The 20088-nt window shown below is 39.6% G+C and overlaps 1 protein-coding gene across 1 annotated transcript in view; it reads left to right on the forward strand.

Annotated features, from left to right (window-relative positions):
* Positions 1–20088, forward strand: part of LOC136863628 (peroxisomal targeting signal 1 receptor) — a 282877-nt gene that overhangs the window by 138850 nt on the left and 123939 nt on the right. The window contains exon 6 of the mRNA XM_067139995.2: positions 9067–9262. Coding sequence (XP_066996096.2) covers positions 9067–9262 — 196 coding nt within the window. The remainder of the gene's footprint in view (positions 1–9066; positions 9263–20088) is intronic.

Genomic DNA, 20088 nt, shown 5'->3' on the forward strand with positions numbered 1-20088 from the left:
ACTGCCATCTGAAAAAACACCTGCATAGAATTGGAGTAATAAAAGACAATATATGTAGGAAATGCAATGAAGCAGGGGAATCAGCTGAACACATACTTTTCGAATGTGAGGCGCTGGGTAGAATCAGACTCTCCACTCTAGGACTACCAGGTGAAGAGAGAGAAAAAATCCAAGAAGACCCAATAAGAACAACCTGCAGCTTTGTGAAGGGAGCAGGTATATCTAGGTGGGAATGAAGAAAAAACATGGTAGCAAAAGATCTTAAGAGGTGGACACTAATTACTTACTAATATTCAGAGGCCCCACGAAGAAGAAGGAGAAGAAGGTTAAGATTAAGATTGGCCTGTTCTGCTCATAGTCTGACCAATCCCTCTCCTACCTGACCAGGGTTGCTTGTCTGTGAGGCGCATTCATGTTCCCGGTCCCATCCCCCCTCAGTCTATATTGGGCCGGACCTAGTTTTCCGATGCCAGAGTTGGGAATTTGTTCTTCAGGTGTACCATTCTTCCATGCTGGTAGCATTTCTTAACCGAACTGGTCTCTTCCGTGGTTTTTCTCTTGTGTTCTACTTCCAACTGGGTGATGATTCTACGCAGATAATCAAAGGATCTCGGTTGTGATACCTTCAGTAGGGGTCGAATCTTATGGAGTAGCTCTACGATGTCTGGTAAGATCTCGTTTTCGCTTCCTTCCGGGTGCAGCCGCTTGAAGAGCTGATACTTCTGGAGGATGAACGCGCTAGCTCTCATGTTGGTGGGTTGTGCCTCAGTCAGTAGCTTCCTTTTCAGACACCTCTTCACCCCTTTGGAATTAAACTTAGCAAGGAATTCCCTCTTGAAATCAGTCATGTTTTTTCCTAACCTTCCTTCAATGGCAGAAATACGGCTCTCAAAATTTTGCTCAACAGCAGAGATATGGCTTTCAAAATTTCCCTTGATGGTAGAAATTATCCCCTCAACCTGTTGTTTTATGCCGGAAACCTGGATTTCCACCTCCTCCTCGAGGTCCGATGTGTCCCCTCCCAGCTGGCTTATCCTACTATCGATCTGCTCAACCTGTCCCAGTTTTGACCTGATGTCCGATATCTGCTTTGTTAATTGGTTGGTGACATCGCTAATTTGGGATGGAATTGTATCATCTATGGTTGAAATTTTCGATTCTAGGCACTGTTCTACTTTGTAAACCTGCGTGTACTCTTGAGATATTTGTCCGGTTAAAACTGTATTAGCTTGAGAAATTTTGTAATTTACGTTGTCTGTTAAGTTGGAATTGTGTCTGTATCATGCCCATTAAGTTGGAACAAACACATTGCAGTCATATTTACCTCCTCTTCTGATGATGAGTCCGGATGTTCGTCCATCTCGAATCAGATGTTGATTCCCATCATCTGATGGCCGGGCAGGCTTGAATTTTTTTTGTAATGAGACAGTCTCTCATAGTGCATTGGCACAGCTGGCTCCCTGTAGCCTATGCAGTGGCCTCGACGGTATGCACTAGACATGTATCTTGGTAGGTGTACTATTTACCAACTGATGAGCCCAACTTAGTACACTGGCGCGAAACGCTGGCAACCAGGAATGAGTTAGCTGGAAAATTTATAATGTCCAATAATGGACCAACTATATTGGTATTATAAATTTGCTCATTCGGGACAAATATTTCAGGTTTTCTATGGGAATTGACATGTATATCATTCCTTAATCCAGATGAACCTTTAGTCATTCTCTCTAAGGCAATGTAACGGCTTGCTAATGTTGATAAATTCCCCAATGAATTGACGGTTGTAGGTACAGAGGCCCAGGAAACTTCGAAGTTGGGACTTGTCTTAAGATACTGGCCACTCCCTCACTGTGATGGATTTTTCTGGATGGGTTTGGACTCGTTCCTCTGAGACAATATGGCTGATGTACTGTACTTTCTTCCTGAAGAGCTGGCATTTCTTTGGGCCCAACTTCAGCTGGGTTGCTCTCAATTTTCCAAATATCTCCCTCAAGTTCTTCAGGTGTTTGTCGAAATGCTTTCCAGAATGATGACATCATCCAGGTAAATCAGGCACACCTTCCAGTGCAGTCCCCTCAGTACAATTTCCAGTCAACCTCTCGAAAGTTAATGGGGCGTTGCACAACCTGAATGGCATTACTCTGAACTGCCAGAGGCCATATCCAACCAAAAATGCAGTCTTCTCTCAGTCTTTAGCATGAATCTCCACTTTCCAGTAGCCACTCTTCAGATCCAGCTTAGAGAACCACTTAGGCCCTGATATTGTATCCAGAGTATCTGCAGTCCAGTGTAGCAGGTAGCAGTTTTTCTTCACGACATCATTCAGTCTTTTGTAGTTGACACAGTATCGAGTAGAGCCATCCTTCATCAACACTACCTGGGAGCTCCAGGGGCTTTCCGAGAGTTTTATTATTTGCTGTTCCTTCATTTTTTGATCATCTGGTCTTCTTCGTGTTTTGCGATCGGAATGCTTCAAAACAGAGCCTTGATCAGCGCGCTGCCGCCCACATCAATCCGATGTTAGTTTCATCTGGCTGAAGTTATTGCTGTCTAGTGAGAAGACTTCCTGATACTCCAGTAGCAGGTCTAAGAGCTTTTCTCATCCCCAGTGGATGGGGGACGCAGGCGAAGAATACACCCTTGATATCCCCTGCCTGTTGTAAGAGGCGACTAGAACGGACAACCGATGATGAAATTAAACCATGAGACTACTTGTGATTAGTACCATTATGTGAGGAACACTACGGGCCGACGTTACTTGCGATTAGTACCACCATGTAAGGAACACCATGGATCTACATTACCTAGCATTAGATACTCTTACGTGAGAAACACCACGAGTCTGGGCATTGCCTGTGGTTAGTAGCGTCGTGTGTATCCCACCAACATGGGGGGGGGGCACTCGGGTGCACAGACTAATGTCCAAGCGAGGAAAGGTGCCATACGCTACGCTGGAATTTGTCGGTTCCCCTGTGTTCAGTATGGGTCTGCATTACCTGTGAGTAGTACCACTGTATGAAGGGGCAAAAGATCTTTCTAGGTCGACGCCCCGAACAAATAGTATGGAAAAAAAAACACTGTGAAGAACACCACGGGTCTACGTTGCCTCTGATTAGTACCACTGCGTGAGGAACATCATGGGTTTACATTGTATGAGAGTAGTACTATTATGTGATGAACACCATGGGTCTGTGTTGCCTGTGGGTGGTACCATAATGTGTGATATGCTGTGGGTTTTTGTTGCCTATGATTTGTACCACCAGGTGAGCGGCACTAAGAGTATATGTGACCCATGATTAGTTCCACTATGTTAAGAATAGTGGTCTACGTTGCTCGCAAGTGGTGCTCTCATGTAAGGAACACCATGGGTCTGTGTTGCCTGCAAGTGGTGCCATTATGTGTGACATACTATGGGTCTGCATTACCTGTGATTAGTACCACCATGCAAGGAACACCATGAGTCTACGTTACCTGTGATTAGTATCACTATGAGGGGAATGCCATGGTTCTGCTTCACCAGTTCTTCTTCCTGATACGTTTCTGCTTATGCAGGTCGTTCATGCTTTACCAGTGATTAGTACTAATATGAGGGGCCGGTGACCTGGATTTTGGACCCCTTTTTATAACAAGCATTATCTCAGAAAAGAAGGCATTGTGAATAGTATCTGATTGTTTTAGATTCGTGGTCATTTTTTTTTCATCATTTGTTTTATATTTTAGTTAGTGGATACATTTTGAAGTTTTAATTATTGTTTGATTTCATTCCACCTCTTACCATTAGGGGCCGATAACCTAGCTATTAAACAAGGTTAGCATTAAGAGGTTACCCACAACGGCTGGCTTGTGGTCATTGGCTATTCGAGCATGACGTCATACAGATAGCTGGTCTCTGATCGTGGGAGCGCCTTCCAAAGGAATTTAGTGATAGCGATATGATTTAACCAAACAATTATTAGCTCGTATGCCCCCTATACCTGCTCAAACTGACTTTGTAAATAGTAGATAATGAACACAATAATGTGCAATACAAGAGCTAATCGTGTCACAAGACCGTGGTTATTGCTAATAGAATTTTAGTGGCCACACCGCTCCTGAAATCCAATAAGGTATTCCGAGTTAAACGAAACTGAGCATTAGATATGGCCAATAAACAAGCAAGCAAACAAAAGAACGAACAAACAGTTTTATTATGATAAAGTGAATCTTACCTTAACTGGTAAGTCTCTTCATTTTCTTTATCTTCTTGACTTTCACCTCCATAACGCTGACATGTTTGCTTCCACTTTTTCCTTTTTCGTCACTCTTGTTCAAAATTTTTATACGAGTAGATGTCCTCATTTTCACAAATGTGGCTACCAGATCACTACTTAAATTAGGATCACTTGTACATATTAAAGAAACTAGGTTCTGTATTACTCCTAACCCTCTTCTGACTGTAAGTCCGTGATAAGAACAGAAACGTTTCTCCATATCTCGTACAGATTGTGACCACTCAGCTGTCGGCTCTGTAAGACCACCGTACGACAGACTTCGAACCCAGAACCCCGAAAAATACATACTGTCATATGTTCCTCCTATATATGTTTGGGAATGTGAGTGTGGATGAGTGCTTTCATGTTTTTTAGCCATCCAACCTGCAATGTAATTCAAACCTTTGACCTCCATTTCAGTGTCAGTTTCACCAGCAAATGATGGAACAGTATCATATTTGCCTTCTTCAAAATAGCTTTCAGCAGGAGAATATTCCAACTCACGACACATTATTCCGCACTTCGTCAGCATTTGTGATGATATTCATCAGAGGTTTCTGTTCGCGTGTTTCTCTATTTTACTGGCATCATTTTTGAGAATAATCATCTGAAGGCGATAAAGAGCGTTCCTGGTTTCACCCAGCTGTTATTGCACACAGCAAGCATACACCTCGTACTAGGCATGTTTATATGCAACCCGAGACAAATCAATTCAAGTCAAACACAAAAAAAACACTGGCATAAGGAAGCAGCTATTCACCACAACGACTAGTCATAGAAAGCACCATGAAACTATAAAATCAAAACTGCAACTCACTTGTACATATTAAAAAAACTCATACTCTACTCGTACACAGTATTACTGCACAGACGTTTAGCGAGACTGGTGGTGGTGGGTAACTGGCTGACGTCATAACTGAGCGTAGCTGAAGCCCTCCGAACGCAGGAACCCCTGTTCTGGGCAACCTGTTATATACTAACCTTGGCTATTAGGCCCCTTTAAACAACAAGCATCATCATCATCATCAACACAGCATTTCTGTTTTGCCTTCATTCTAGGTTGTCACTGGATCCCTCATACACCTTCTGCACGGCCTCTGACATGTTCCATCCTGCTCTCACTCCTATGTCTGCTTGCATTGGACATTCTTACTCAATGGCTTTGAAGCGGGCATTCCACAAAACAAGCTTGCAAACTCCAAGTATTGTGCATTGATGGATGATGAGATTGTAATCAGTCAGGTAGGACAGTCGAATGTAAGGCTGATGAGAGGTGTTGATCAAGGCCTTAGTGATCAGTAATCCCTTCATTTGAACATTCTGATATGGTATCCAGCGGTGAGAGGCCGACACGCTGCCATCGGAGCCACGGAGGCTCCATACAATGAGTTATATTATGTAAATATTTAAATGTTAATATACAGTAAGCACCTTTGCTTAACAGAGTTTATGCATTTTTATTTCGACATTTAACTTCCGAAAATATTTACCATGTGTCATCCGAAAAAACATGTCAACCGAAGTGGCTCCACCCCGTTTATTTTGGATAAATGGGGTTCTGCTGTATAGTGAGGGAAAAGTGTGTGTTTCAAATGTTGTTCTATGTTATGAAGGTGGATGATGTTGGACTGTTCCAAGCATATAGATGTGTTTCATTTGAAAGTATATCTATTTTAATTCTGTGTCATTTAAGGTGAGAGTATAACTTAGCCAGTATATCATTATACTGTTTCAGTTCAACAGGTTAGTCAGGTTACATTGGTTCCCAGTCAGTTATTTTACATTTTATTCCATAGTATTGTGTCAATGAGGTAAATGCATTGGGAAGTCCATAAGCCTGTGGATGCCGCTTGGGTGCTATGGCCACTTAAAATTCAGGTTAATAATAATAATAATAATAATAATAATAATAATAATAATAATAATAATAATAATAATAATAATAATGATGAATTTGTGAAAGTAACCTCAGAGTGTTTCTGCATTAAAAGCAACTTTTATGAGTTTATTAGTTAAGAGTACTATTGTGATCACATTGTGGGACAGGTGACTGAAATGAAATGTCCAAGTTCAGTTTTTCAACAATTGGAGTTAGTCAAACTGCTCATCTGCCAAAGTTTTGCACTTAAATGGGAATCCCTGAGATTTTCTCTTTATTGTGATTTTACTGCTGTAGTTTCATGAGTGAGAACACACTTTCGCATAGATGTGTTGTGCCAAACATGCTGAAAGTTTGGGTGACAAGTTAAAAATTCGGGAAACCACTCTTGAAGAAAACTTTTGAAAAACTTTGTGATATGTTGAATCTATAGGAAATTGTGCCCCATGTGACAGTCACTTTGCAAATCTATCAGTTCAGACCGATAGTTGGGTGGGGCTGTATCAATATCAACTGGAAAAGGAATGGCTAAAAAACTGAAAACAAAAAATTGTTTGAGGTCACTAAACCTCTCACTGAAGTTATTTTTCAGTTCTTTTAGCAATGCCACATACATCTCAGAACATAAATTTTCACAATCATTTTCTTGTTTTGCGACATTTATTTTCATGCTTGGAATGTGGATGCAATTTTTTTCAATTCTCTTCTAAAACCCAGATCATTGTTGTATGTTTCAGTGATAATTTTGTTTTATCCTTGCAGTGAAGTGTTCAGATGATTTAAATGATTAGTTTGATCTGCGATAAATGCAAGATCTAACAACCGCTAAAAATTTTCAAACTGTTTCACTGGCTCTCCTTTCTTTCCCATAAACAGATTACGGCAAATTGGAAAAAATATTCTGAAAATACTCTCCAGCAAATCCAGCCCACTTCAGAGTGGTACTCACTTTCAAGTTCATCTAAAGAATTTTTAAACTGCTGATATGCCAGTCCACCGGGCGAGTTGGCCGTGCAATTAGGGGCATGCAGCTGTGAGCTTGCATCCAGGAGATAGTGGGTTCGAACCCCACTGTCGGCATCCCTGAAAATGGTTTTCCATGGTTTCCGATTTTCACACCAGGCAAATGCTGGGGCTGCACCTTAATTAAGGCCACGGCCGCTGCCTTCCCATTCCTAAGCCTTTCCTATCCCATCATCGCCATAAGACCTATCTGTGTTGGTCAAATTGCAAAAAAAAAGATGTGCCAGTCCATGAGCTTCACCACAGTGTCATTCATGCTACTTATGTTTGTACTTTTTGCTAGCAGATTACTTTTGAGAAATGGTAGTATATGCATACAACATCTTCTCTTTGGACACCTGTTTCTTTTACTTTTACACGCACCCGAGTGATGTTTCCAGATTTTGCCCCCACCATAGCAGTAGCGCTAAATGGTGTTACTGAACACAGATTTTCCCAGTGAAGCCCTTTGTTGTAAAAGATGACCTCAAGGTCAGAAAATAAGTCGTCTGCTATAGTAGTATCATACAGAGGGAACAAATCAAGAAGATACTCTACAATGTTAAAGTTCAGATTAACTTCTCGAACAAACACTGCTAAATGCACAACATGGGATACATCAATGCTTTTGTCCAAAGCCACAGAATAATAAACAAAATTAATTCACTCCCTGAGCTGCACTTCTAAGTCGTTTGTCAAATCTCTCTCGAAAGAGAGACAGCTTCAAACTTCTGGATTTCAGCAGGGCATAGAATAATCACAGCTTTAATTAAACAATCCTTGATGATCTCTCCATCATTCCCCTTTTAGGGAAAGAAAGTGCAATAAAATAGCTCTCTTTTAATACAGTTTCACCCCTTTGGCCTTGGAAACAGACTTCTTCTGGCAGATAATATTTAAATGTTAATTTCTCGTTACACAAAAAAAGAACCCATGCAACTAGCCAGTATGCTACATTTTTATACAGTTAATTCCTTGTTTGATGAAGTAAAACAAAATAGTTTCATTAAATTCATATTTTTAACATTTAAAGTGATGATTAAAATTTGGTTTCAGATCAATTATTTTTAATTATAAAATAAAACAAAGTTTTTAGAACTCTATGAACTAAAGATCAAAACTGAAACAAGTTTGAGTGTGTTCTTGTGTGGTTTTTAATCCTTCTTCTTTAGCCTCTCTTTTTACGATGTTCAAATTCATGTGATCTGTCTCGAGCTGTAATTTGTATTAGTCCTCCGAATTGTATTCTTTACATGCTGATTTGTATTGACACAACAACCATTCAGGACCATTGGACATTTCAATAAAAATAATTGTTTTTTCCCAAGTAGTGGGTTGAAAAATCATTGTCAATCATTTGATGATTGTAGCTTCTTTCTTATAGAATTTGGTAGTCATGGCACAAAAGAAATACATTTTATGTATTGGCGTAACGTTAAGATATAACTCAATCTACTGGGGGGGGGAGGGAGGGAGGGGAGAGAGAGAGAGAGAGAGAGAGAGCGCACAGATGATTGAAAGTAGTGGGACTGCCTGCAGCCCAGTGCAAGCAGTCTGGCCTTATTGCTTGCCTCTATGCAACCCTGCTCTAGAGGGTATGTTAATTAGCAAGGGAAGTGTAGATAATCTTGCAGGTGTCTGCTCAACTATCTGTCATATTCATACCAGGTCTGCTCATCAGTGGCTATTAAATGAATGCTATTGCAGTATTCTTTTGAAAAGCACTCAGTCTACATTATTATGGATGTCATTAGCATAGGTCTTTGACAGGCATTCCATTTCATTGGATACCAAAATAATTTTTTAGGAATTAATTAAAATGTTATATAGATAGTTCAATGACATTAGTATTATTACTGTTGTAATGTCCATAAAATGTTTCTTCTTACTGGGGATTACTGTCCTGGAAATTATGCAAATGATTTTTTGTTTCAGTTCATGAAATTCATGCAGCAGGTAGGAAATGGAGATATATCAATCAGTGGAGGTAAAGTTATGGAGCATACATCATCTGAGCTGGGTGATGGGAATATTTCTAATATTATTGAAGAAGTGAGTGAGAGTACAAGTAAAGACAATGGAATATTTTGTACTACAACTGTTGAAAATTCTTCAGTCACTCCCTCAGAAAGTAAGTATATATTTTTTTAATTAACCATTCATAGTTTTTATAAGTGCAGTACATCATGCTCTGGTATAAGCTTTCAGAGTCAGCATCTCATGGGAAATAATCTTCTTCTGGGTTGTTAAACTTGGATTATATTTTAAGGATTGTATGGATGTTCCCCACACTATTGTTGCTTACACAAGAGTCTGTTAATCTTGCTTGGTTGACCTCTTATGTACGAGGATGGGAACTTAGATAGTGGCAACTATTTATTTACAACAGGTACAAAAGAATTACATGTTAGCAACCTTTACTGTCCTTCAATGTAGTCATCACCAGCATTGTGTATAACCTGTTGCCAGCGATGTGGAAGTCATAGTATACCTTTAGCAGAACCTGTTCTGTTGATGGTGCGAATGGAGCTGTCTACTGCCTGTCGAATCTCTGCATCAGTTCTGAAGCGAATGCCACGAATTGGTTCCTTCATCTTCGGAATCAAATCGAAGTCACAAGGACTTAAGTCCGGGGATTATGGTGGATGGTACAGTACTTCCCAGTCCCATCGACCAAACAAATCAGCCACAGCTTGTGCTGTATGCGCCCGAGCATTGTCATGCAAAATGATGGGCGGATTCTGCAGAAAGTGTTACCGCTTCTTTCTCAAAGCTGGTCACAGTTGGTTCTCCAAAAACGAACAGTAATACTGTGCATCGACGATCTGCCGTGGAGGAATGTAATGTGGGTAGGATAACACCATCACAGTCGTACACGAGGATCACCATAACTTTCACCGTACTGGAGCTCTGACGAAGTTTCGACTTTCGTGGTAAAAAATGAAATGGCGTATGGCTTTTAGTGCTGATATATCCCAGGATGGGTTCGGCTCGCCAGGTGCAGGTCTTTCTATGTGACTCCCGTAGGCAACCTACGCGTCGTGATGAGGATGAAATGATGATGAAGACAACACATACACCCAGCCCCCGTGCCATTGGAATTAACTAATTAAGGTTAAAATCCCCGACCCGGCCGGGAATCGAACCTGGGACCCTCTGAATCGAAGGCCAGTACGCTGACCGTTCAGCGAACGAGTCGGACGACTTTCGTGGTGACCCATAATGACGCCATTCGTTCGATTGGCGTTTCAGTTTTGGCTCGTACGATTTGGCCCATGTCTCATCCAGGGTTGTGATATGGCATAAGAAAGCTTCTCCTTCGCACTCATAGCACTCTAAGTGCATCTTAGCAGCGTCGTAACGCAACCATTTGTGCATTTCTGTCAAATCATGTGGAACCCATAGTGATGCAATTTTTCGCATGCCCAGACGTTCCTTCAGGATGTGAAGCGCAGTCGTATGTGCTAATCCGGTTTCTTGGGTGAGCTCACGAATAGTCTGGTTTTGATCACTGTCCAGTAATGCGGCAAGAGCATGCACTTCTTCTTCACTGACACTAACCTGCCCGATGAATGTCCACCACATTTTGCTCACCATCGTTGAAGGCTTTTACCCAACGTGCCACTGTTCTGTAAGGCCATACAGATACCCCACAAGCCTCTTGAAGATCTTGATGACACCGTCGTGCTGTATGACCTCTGGCACATTCAATCTTGATACCAACTCCGTTGTTCCTGTTTGGAAAACATAGTGAAGTTACGTTAGACCTCTAGCTCACAAGTGACTGTGTTTCTCTCGCTTGTGTGCACGCTGGTGATGCGGGAAGGGGAGTCCATTTGCTCTGAGGTAAGGTAGGTATGTAACCAACGTGTGCTATCAGCGAAAAGATCAGATTCCGTTGCATAGCGTCTCCACAGCAGTGTTGCCACTATTTAAGTTCTAAACCTCGTATTACTGCACAGTCTCTTATGCTAGGAGCTGAGCTGCAGCAGCTGCACTGTTGCCTAGTCATCATCATCATTCTTTCGTTTTATCAGTTCCTCTTGGATGCAGTACTGAACCACTTTCAGATGGACTGCATTTATACAGACTTTGCAAAAACTTTTGACACTGTTGACCCTGTTATCTTGCTGCAAAAACTAGCAGGGTATGGAATTAATAGGCCATTCCTCTCCTGGTTTGAATCGTATTTTAAAAATCGTGTACAGATTGTAAAAAGAAGGAATTATTTTCCCTAGCCTATTTTTGCTCCTCACTTTTTTACTCTACATTAATGACAAAAAAATATACTTAAGAATTCAGAATTGCTTTTATTTGCTGATGTTGCAAATATTTTTATGAAAGTTAATTGCTCACTTGCCCAGTTGATTGTTTAAAACTTCAAGTTTTAAATCTGGAAAAGTATTGTATGCAGAGTGGGTTGAAACTTAATTGTGACAAATATAAAATATCGCCTGTTTCAGAAGTTAACGACCTTGGTGTTTTATTCAGTTATCATTTAATGAACATATTTGAAATATTTGTAAGAAATAATTACAAAGACTGGGTTGCATTACTAGATATTCCAGAGAATTTTCCAGCTTGGTTACCTGTCACTGTGTGTGTGTGTGTGCGCGCGCGCGCGCGCGCGTGCAAGGGGGGGGGGGGGGGGGGGGTACATCGTAAACTTGAATACTGTACATCTGTGTGGAACCCTTCTCATCAGACTTTTATCCATAGTTTAGAGTTAGTACAACATAAATTTCTTTGTTTATATTAATTTAGAACAGGGTCCCAATATGATAATGTTGATTATAGGCCCCACAACAGTCATTAAATCTGCATAGTCTGCCACAATGCCGTGAATTCCTGGATACATTTTCCATTTTTTATTATTGCTCCACTCCTTTGTGAATTGCCCACAATTCCTAAAAGAAAATAATCTTCCACTTACCAGATAGGTGCACAGGGTTTAATTGTACACTGCCCACAAATTGGCAGAGAACTAACTAAGCATTCCATGGACCATTTGAAAGAATGTTAAGATTGCTAAACAAAGTGGATATTGATTTAGCTGCTCATTATCAGAATTCAGAAATCACTTCCACAATCTCCAGAAGTGCTTATTACTTTCCTATGCTTACTTGTAATATAACCTATTTTTACATTGTGCATTCTTCTTCTTCGTCTTCTTCTTAGTATAGTACTAGCTGATGTACCCGTGCTTTGCTACGGGATTCTCAGAAAGACTGACTTGGTGGTTTTCCTAACTGAATTCAACATAGGTCATTACAAAAACGTCAGTAGGAATGTAGCGATTGAAAGCAATGTTATCATATAAAATACTCGATCAAATGAAAAACCGCACACTTTCTCACTTTAAATGAACAGTACTATGGTGCCGATCTTGGAGTCCAAAGTTCCAGAGCTGGAATAACAAGGTCGCAGACTGTCGTGAACACTCCTCTGTCATTATTCCGTTTAATATGCACACTACTCATTCCAATCAGTGGCTCAGAGTAGGGATTGTATAGCTCGAATACTATGATGAACCAGTGTGTTACGTACCAGATATATCAGAAAATGTATGAACCACAGGAATGGCATGCTAAAGAAGAAAGTTATCTTACACCCCAGCTACTTCCCACCAATATACAGGCAGGCTGTTACAGTCGGTACGACCAGGCGAGTTGGCCGTGTGGATAGGGGCACGCAGCTGTGAGCTTGCATCCGGGAGATAGTGGATTCGAATCCCACTGCCGGCAACCCTGAAGATGGTATTTGGGAGATAGTGGGTTCGAGCCCCATTATCGGCAGCCCTGACGATGGTTTTCCGTGGTTTCCCATTTTCACACCAGGCAAATGCCGGGACTGTACCTTAAATAAAGCCACGGCCGCTTCCTTCCACTTCCTAGACCTTTCCTATCCCATCGTCGCCATAAGACATATCTGTGTTGGTGCGACGTTAAGCAAAAAAAATGGTATTCCGTGGTTTCCCATTTTCACACCAATCACACCAGGCTGTGCCTTAAAGCCAAGGCCACTTCCTTCACACCACTATTCATTTCCTACCCCATCATCGCCATAACACCTACCTGTGTCGGTGCGACGTCAAGCAAATTTAAAAAAAATTTCTGTACGCTGCAGTAATCCTATCCATCGGGGATGAGAGGAAACAGAAGACGAAAAGCACATCACAACAAACAATGGTCAATGTAATGTTATTGTTGATAAAGTTTATCAGCTTTCTATATTGCAGGCCTTCACATTAGTTTTTTTTTCGACTCTGTGATATTAGGGTGTCTTACAAAATTATTTATATCGTAGACTGTAGTTCCTTATTCTCAGACTTTACATACCGATTTTCACTAAATTCTGTTTACCCATTTTCTCGTGACTCGGCGCTGATATGGACTTAGTAACAAAAATCCAAATTCATGAATATCTCCGATTATATGCGGTACGGTAACAATGTATGAGACATAAGTGATCGGAAATTTAATAACTTCTTACATAACTACTACTAACTTACGACATAACTAAAGTTATGTTAGTTATGTAGTATTTATCGATACGACCACTAATAACATAAATAACTTATTTGAGAATTACTTTTCAGACTTTCCCCTAAACTACCATTTCACTCAGCGTGAATAAAATAATTTGTAGCCTAGATTGCAGTGGTTCATCACCCGACATTACATACCGATTTTCATTCTCTTCAGCCGTTTTCTCGTGATGCGTGTACGTACATACATACAGACAGACAGACAGACAGACAGAAATTATGGAAAAGTAAAAAATGCATTTCGTTGTTACTGTGGACATGACCAATACAGAAATACCATTCTTTTCAAATTCTGAGTAATGTACAGACAAAACTCTTCTTTTATATATATAAATTTATCGATACGGCCACTAATAACATAAATAACTTATTTGAGATTTACATTTCAGGCCTTCACCTAAACTACCATTTCACTCAGCGTGAATAAAATAATTTATAGCCGAGCTTGTAGTGGTTCATCAGCCGACATTACATACCGATTTTCATTAAATTCTCTTCAGCCGTTTTCTATTGATGCGTGGACAGACAGACAGACAAACCGACCTTACGGAAAAGTAAAAAAAACATTTCCTTGTTACTGTGGACATGACAGATACAGAAATACCATTCATTTCAAATACTGAGCAATGTACAGGCAAAACACTTATTTTATATATAGATTACATTTCAGGCCTTCCCCTAAACTACCATTTCACTCAGTGTGAATAACATTATTCATAGCCTAGATTATTGCGACCTATTCCCCGACTTTGCATACCAATTTTTGTGAAGATACAACCACTAATAAAATAAATATTTGACAATTAAATTTTAGGCCTTCCACCAAACTACCATTTTTTTTCAGCGTGTACAGCCTATATTGTAGCGTCTTATTTCCCATCTTTATCTAGCGATTTTCATTAAGACACGGCCACTAATAACATAAATATTTGAGAATTAAATTTCAGGCCTTCCCCTAAACTACCATTTCACTCAGCATGATTAAAATAACTTATAGCCTAGATTGTAGCGGTTGATCACCCGACTTTACATTCCAATTTTCATTAAATTCTCTTCAGCCGTTTTCTCGTGATGCGTGTACAGACAGACAGACAGACAGACAGACAGACAGACAGACAGACAGACAGACAGAAATTACGGAAAAGTAAAAAATGCATTTTCTTGGTACCGTGGACATGACCGATACAGAAATACCATTCTTTTCAAATCCTGAGCAATGTACAGACAAAACTCTTATTTTATATATATAGATAGTATAGTATAGTATAGTAGTGTATTATTTATTCTTCCATCGAATCAAATACATGTATACAAAGTACATTTTGATATTGGATACACCTTACAACTATGTGATATGAAAGAAATCATTATGTACAACAAATAATTTTGTATAACAAATCACAATGTATGTTTTATATTCTTATCTTATAATTACAGCACTTAATGAACTTTATGAACTATTTAGATATTCCTCCCCAGAATACAAACAATAGTATGCCAGATATGCCTTTAATAATCTTTCAAATGTTTTTAATTTTGGGCAGACTTGATGTTCCAATTGATGTTCCTGTGTGAAATGAAATGTTCCTTTTTGATGTATACTGGTATTTGAATGTTTTGTTTGTGCTGTGTGTTATGGTCATGAATACAGTCATTCATTTTTAGGGAACCATCTTTATTCATTAAATTCTTTTTATGCTTGACGATGTCAAAATATAAGTATTATATGCCAGAAAACTGAATCTTAATGAGGCTCATTATAGTTCAAGTTTCATTATGGCACAGGTTCTCCACCAATCAGAGTTCAGATTTTCATTATGATACAACTGTTTGACCAATTAAGTAAGGATAGCAAAATTAAACATGTCGGACACACATATTAACATCAATGCACCTTCTACTTCCAATATTCCACAACCACATGGCACATTCCTGCAAATTCACTTCACCAACTGTACAATAAACAATTTGTATTTGAAATAGAGCTAGGTTATGATAACTGTCTATCAAAGCTTTGAAAACATACGACATTGTGAAGGTCTCTGATCCAGTCACGGAAAATCAGTAACCCAGTGCATGCGCTCTGCGCCTGTTCAGTAAACTCAACTGTCAAGCGACATCTCAACAGAAATTTATGAATATTACAAAAATTGAGTTACAATTATCGTCGAGCATAAACAGTCGTTTGCAACTCCCCTATAATGGTGATTAAGACATGGGTATGTTTATGAAACGAGCGAAGCTGGTTTTATAATTTCCATACGAGTGTCTTAATTACCATTATTGCCATTGTAGGCTTGTTGCATAATGTACTATTATAAAACTGAATACTTTCAAAGATATAAATACAAGGTAATGGAAGGATATTTAAAGTCTTTAACAGAGGTCTGCAAGATTCTCTAGTTTCAACATTCATCATAGTTCTATTTGTTCTCTTTTGCATCCTGAAGTACTGAACATCTGGGGACATAGTCCAAAATATTGCTCAGTATTTGAAGTGTGCATGGAAATAAGCGAAGTATGCATTTCTTAACCCTTGGATGCCCAAATTTTTATTTTTTGAAACTTTCACTTTTGCTTAACAAACGTTCTTAGGATAGGGTATTGTTCAAGGAAGATCCATTATTTCAAAGTAAACATATTTAGTTTCGGAAAGGTAGTGTGTTGCATATACGTAACGCTTGGCGCTTAAGTAGTCTGCAAGGTACCAACATATGTTGTGTGCTTCAAGAAAACAATGAAAATATGAGGACAAAGAGCATGGAGAAGATATGTCATTGTTGAATTGCTTATTTACTAAGAAACATAATGAAATTGTTCATATACAATAACCTACATACATATATATAGTTTGTATATTTCCTGGGAAAGTTTGTTGAAAACGGACTGGGTATTCAGAGTTCTTCAGTTTTCACATCCATGACTTCTTTCTCCCCAGATGTGATAATTTTCTATGAGTTTCTGTGATGACTCAGTGATGTGTATGCCTCTTTTTATTGAACAGAATGAAGTAACTTATACAGAGCCCAACATCGCACTTTGCATACACTGTACGGACTGGACTATTCCAGAGCATTTCTCATTTGCAGTCTTCTTTTACTGTTTGAGATATGCATCACAAGGTGGTCTCGCCCGTCGTACTGAAGAATTTCATGTACGCGGCATTCCCCCCCGCGCAACAGTGATGGGCACCCCTCTCCCCTTGGCTCCGTGCCATAGGTCTTGACGTAGTATTGTGGCACTTCCCGCTTGAATTGAGGCTGTGTCATGTTGGGTTGTGACTTGTGGCTGAGGTACCAAGCATTTTGCAGCTGACATCTAGAGTCCAGGAAAAAATTGCCCACCCCCATTTTTTGCTCCTGATTGCCACTCCGTATCTGTTGATGTTCTTGTCCATGAGATCTGTTCCTTCCATAAATGTATTTTAAATTCCAACTACTGCAGGGCGTTGAACCATGATGACTTTATCTGCCCTGGAAAACCTCGACCAGATCTAGTGGGAATACAGGGTGAACTACGGAAGCAACAGTTATGACATTGTTGTGCCAGCGAGCAATTACAAAATCATAATTGCTTACTTTGTAATTGTATGTGTCTTTATCTTTTCCTTTTATTTCCTTTGTGGGAATTATATTGCATTACTTCGGGACTCTATTCTCTCTTACAGTTTCAGTGCCTGTGTACCCATATGACTTGAGATATGAAAGGAAGTTCATGCTTGTAAACAACTTGTCAAAGTAGAAATCAAAATGTAGCACCTTGATATTGTCAGGAAATTAATTTATCAAATGAATCATCTCAGATGCTGACTTTCCAACATGTTTACTAATATTATCATGACCGTGCGAGTTGGCCATGCGGTTAGGAGCGCGCAGCTGTGAGCTTGCATCTGGGAGATAGTGGGTTTAAATCCCACTGTCAGCAGCCCTGAAGATGGTTTTCCGTGGTTTCTCATTTTCACACCTGGCAAATGCTGGGGCTGTACCTTAATTAAGGCTACGGCCGCTTCCTTCCCATTCCTAGGCCTTTCCGATCCTATCGTCACCATAAGACCTATCTGTGTCGGTGTGACGTAAAGCAAAATAGCAAAAATAAAGAAAAAAAATATTATTATGAGACATTTATTAGGTATCCTTCATGTGTATTTAGGCATCATGCTTTACAGCCGAACCTGATCGGCTTGCCTTTTGTGAATTATTTACATGCATGTCTTCCATAGTATGCTTTCATAGATTCATCAAAATGTATTTGTCAGATAGGAATGAAGTGCTTCAAAATCTATAAATCCTCTTTGAATTACCTATACAAAGATTTTTCATATCGTCACATGAATCCTAGTAATATCTTGCACCAGGTAGCATATTATAACCTGACATTAAGAATATTCCAGAAAAGCACTTCAGTTCATTCTTGATTAGAAGTGGATCTGAACTGTTCTTGCATAATGCATAATTTTGTATTTCCTGCATTATGTAATCAAATAAATCATCATCAAAGTACAATTCGTATAGTTCAACATAGGAAAAGTTACTACGCAAAGTCACTATCAGGAAAGATACCGAAAGGTAGTAAAAAGTCTCTTGTAGTTGAGTTTCTTGTAACTTGAGGTATGAATGAATTTAGACTGGAAACACTAAAGTGAACAGCTATAGAAGCATACGAGCATTAGGCGATACAATATCACACTAATCATTATAATCTTCCTCCATTGTTCCTTGGTTGGAAAGAAAAACTTCAGCTCCTGCAGCAAGCTGCACATCAGGTTGTCAGTGAGCCCTCCCTCATCCTCATCTGCAGAGTCTTCATCCGAAAGGGCTGTAGGCACTGTATGTTCTATATACATACTATAGTATCAACTTCTTCATCTCTCTTCTCTACCTCCTAAAATTTCTGTAAATGTCAAGCCCCTGAAATAAATGTGAATCGAATAAACGGCATTATTCAACTATAATTTCCTCCCAAATATATGAGAACATTTCCTACCACCACTTGTAGTAGTAGTAGTAGTAGTAGTAGTAGTAGTAGTAGTAGTAGAAATGAAATGGCATATGGCTTTTAGTGCCCGGAGTGTCTGAGGACATGTTCGGCTCGCTACGTGCAGGTCTTTTGATTTGACACCCGTAGGCGACCTGTGCGTCGTGATGAGGATGAAATGATGATGAAGACGACGCATACACCCAGTCCCCGTGCCAGCGAAATTAACTAATGATGGTTAAAATTCCCGACCCTGCTGGGAATCGAACTCGGGACCCCTGTGACCAAAGGCCAGCACGCTAACCACTTAGCCATGGAGCCGGACAATAATAATAATAATAATAATAATAATAATAATGATGATGATGAAGAAAAATACGCATCACAAGACTGGTATGAGTTTGGCTTGCATGCACAGCAAGGAAGGTTTGTTACGTCAATAACAAACCATTCACTACTGAATTGATACATAATGAAGTGATTTGACATTGGATCTGCCTAGCATTGCAAATATTCACCACCAGGAATATGTATGTCTCACTAGTCTACAGGTTATTAATTGTAAAAAGACTCATGCTACATTCAAACTCTGATGAATTTCCTAAAAGTGGTTATGATTTCTAAATCATAAAATTATATGTGGAATCGTACCTTTTATGGTACGCCATTGTGATAAGTGGAACACACAATGAACTTCAAACATACATCTTGTCAACAGTCAAGTGGTGACTATTGATTAACATACCAAATACCAGTAAAAGCACAACACTTCCCTTCACCAAATACACACACAATTTTTATCCTGTTTCATCTCTTAGTCAGCATCTCCATTTAACACCTCAAATCCGTTATGAAGTGACACTAAACAGCTGTCATCTTTCTTAGTGCCATTGATGCCCTTAACATATTTCCACCTAGGCCTACTACCGGTATCACTATCGTTCACATTTAACGAAGGCTAGATACACCAGTAGATTCCTCATGCTAACCATAACCTTGATTAGAATCTCTCAAATTTACACTCTGTTCACTTCTAAGAATATGAATTACCAATACCTCTTGCAAGGATTAATAACAGGAGGGGAATGATGTTGCTGTTATATGGGGAAAAAGTGACAAGAGTCATACTGAACAGATAAAGCAGTGCCGTTGAAGCAGATTTCAGAGAAAGTCATTGAACAATTTGTTGAGTATCAGACATCTTTGTATGTACTTTTCATTGATTTTGAAGAGGCCTTTGATTCTGTCAACCTCAGGAAAATGTGGAGGGCTATAGAAAAGTTCAGAATCCCACAAAAGATAGTCTGCCTTACAGGCAATGTATGATGGATATACTTGTCAAGTAGAACATAAAGGGAAGCTGTCTGAACCTTGTGCTGTAAAATCTGGAGTAAGGTACGGATGTCTGTTGTCGCCAGTCTTGTTTCTCATGACAG

Source organism: Anabrus simplex, chromosome 2 (genome assembly GCF_040414725.1).
Source record: "Anabrus simplex isolate iqAnaSimp1 chromosome 2, ASM4041472v1, whole genome shotgun sequence".
Classification (NCBI taxonomy): domain Eukaryota; kingdom Metazoa; phylum Arthropoda; class Insecta; order Orthoptera; family Tettigoniidae; genus Anabrus; species Anabrus simplex.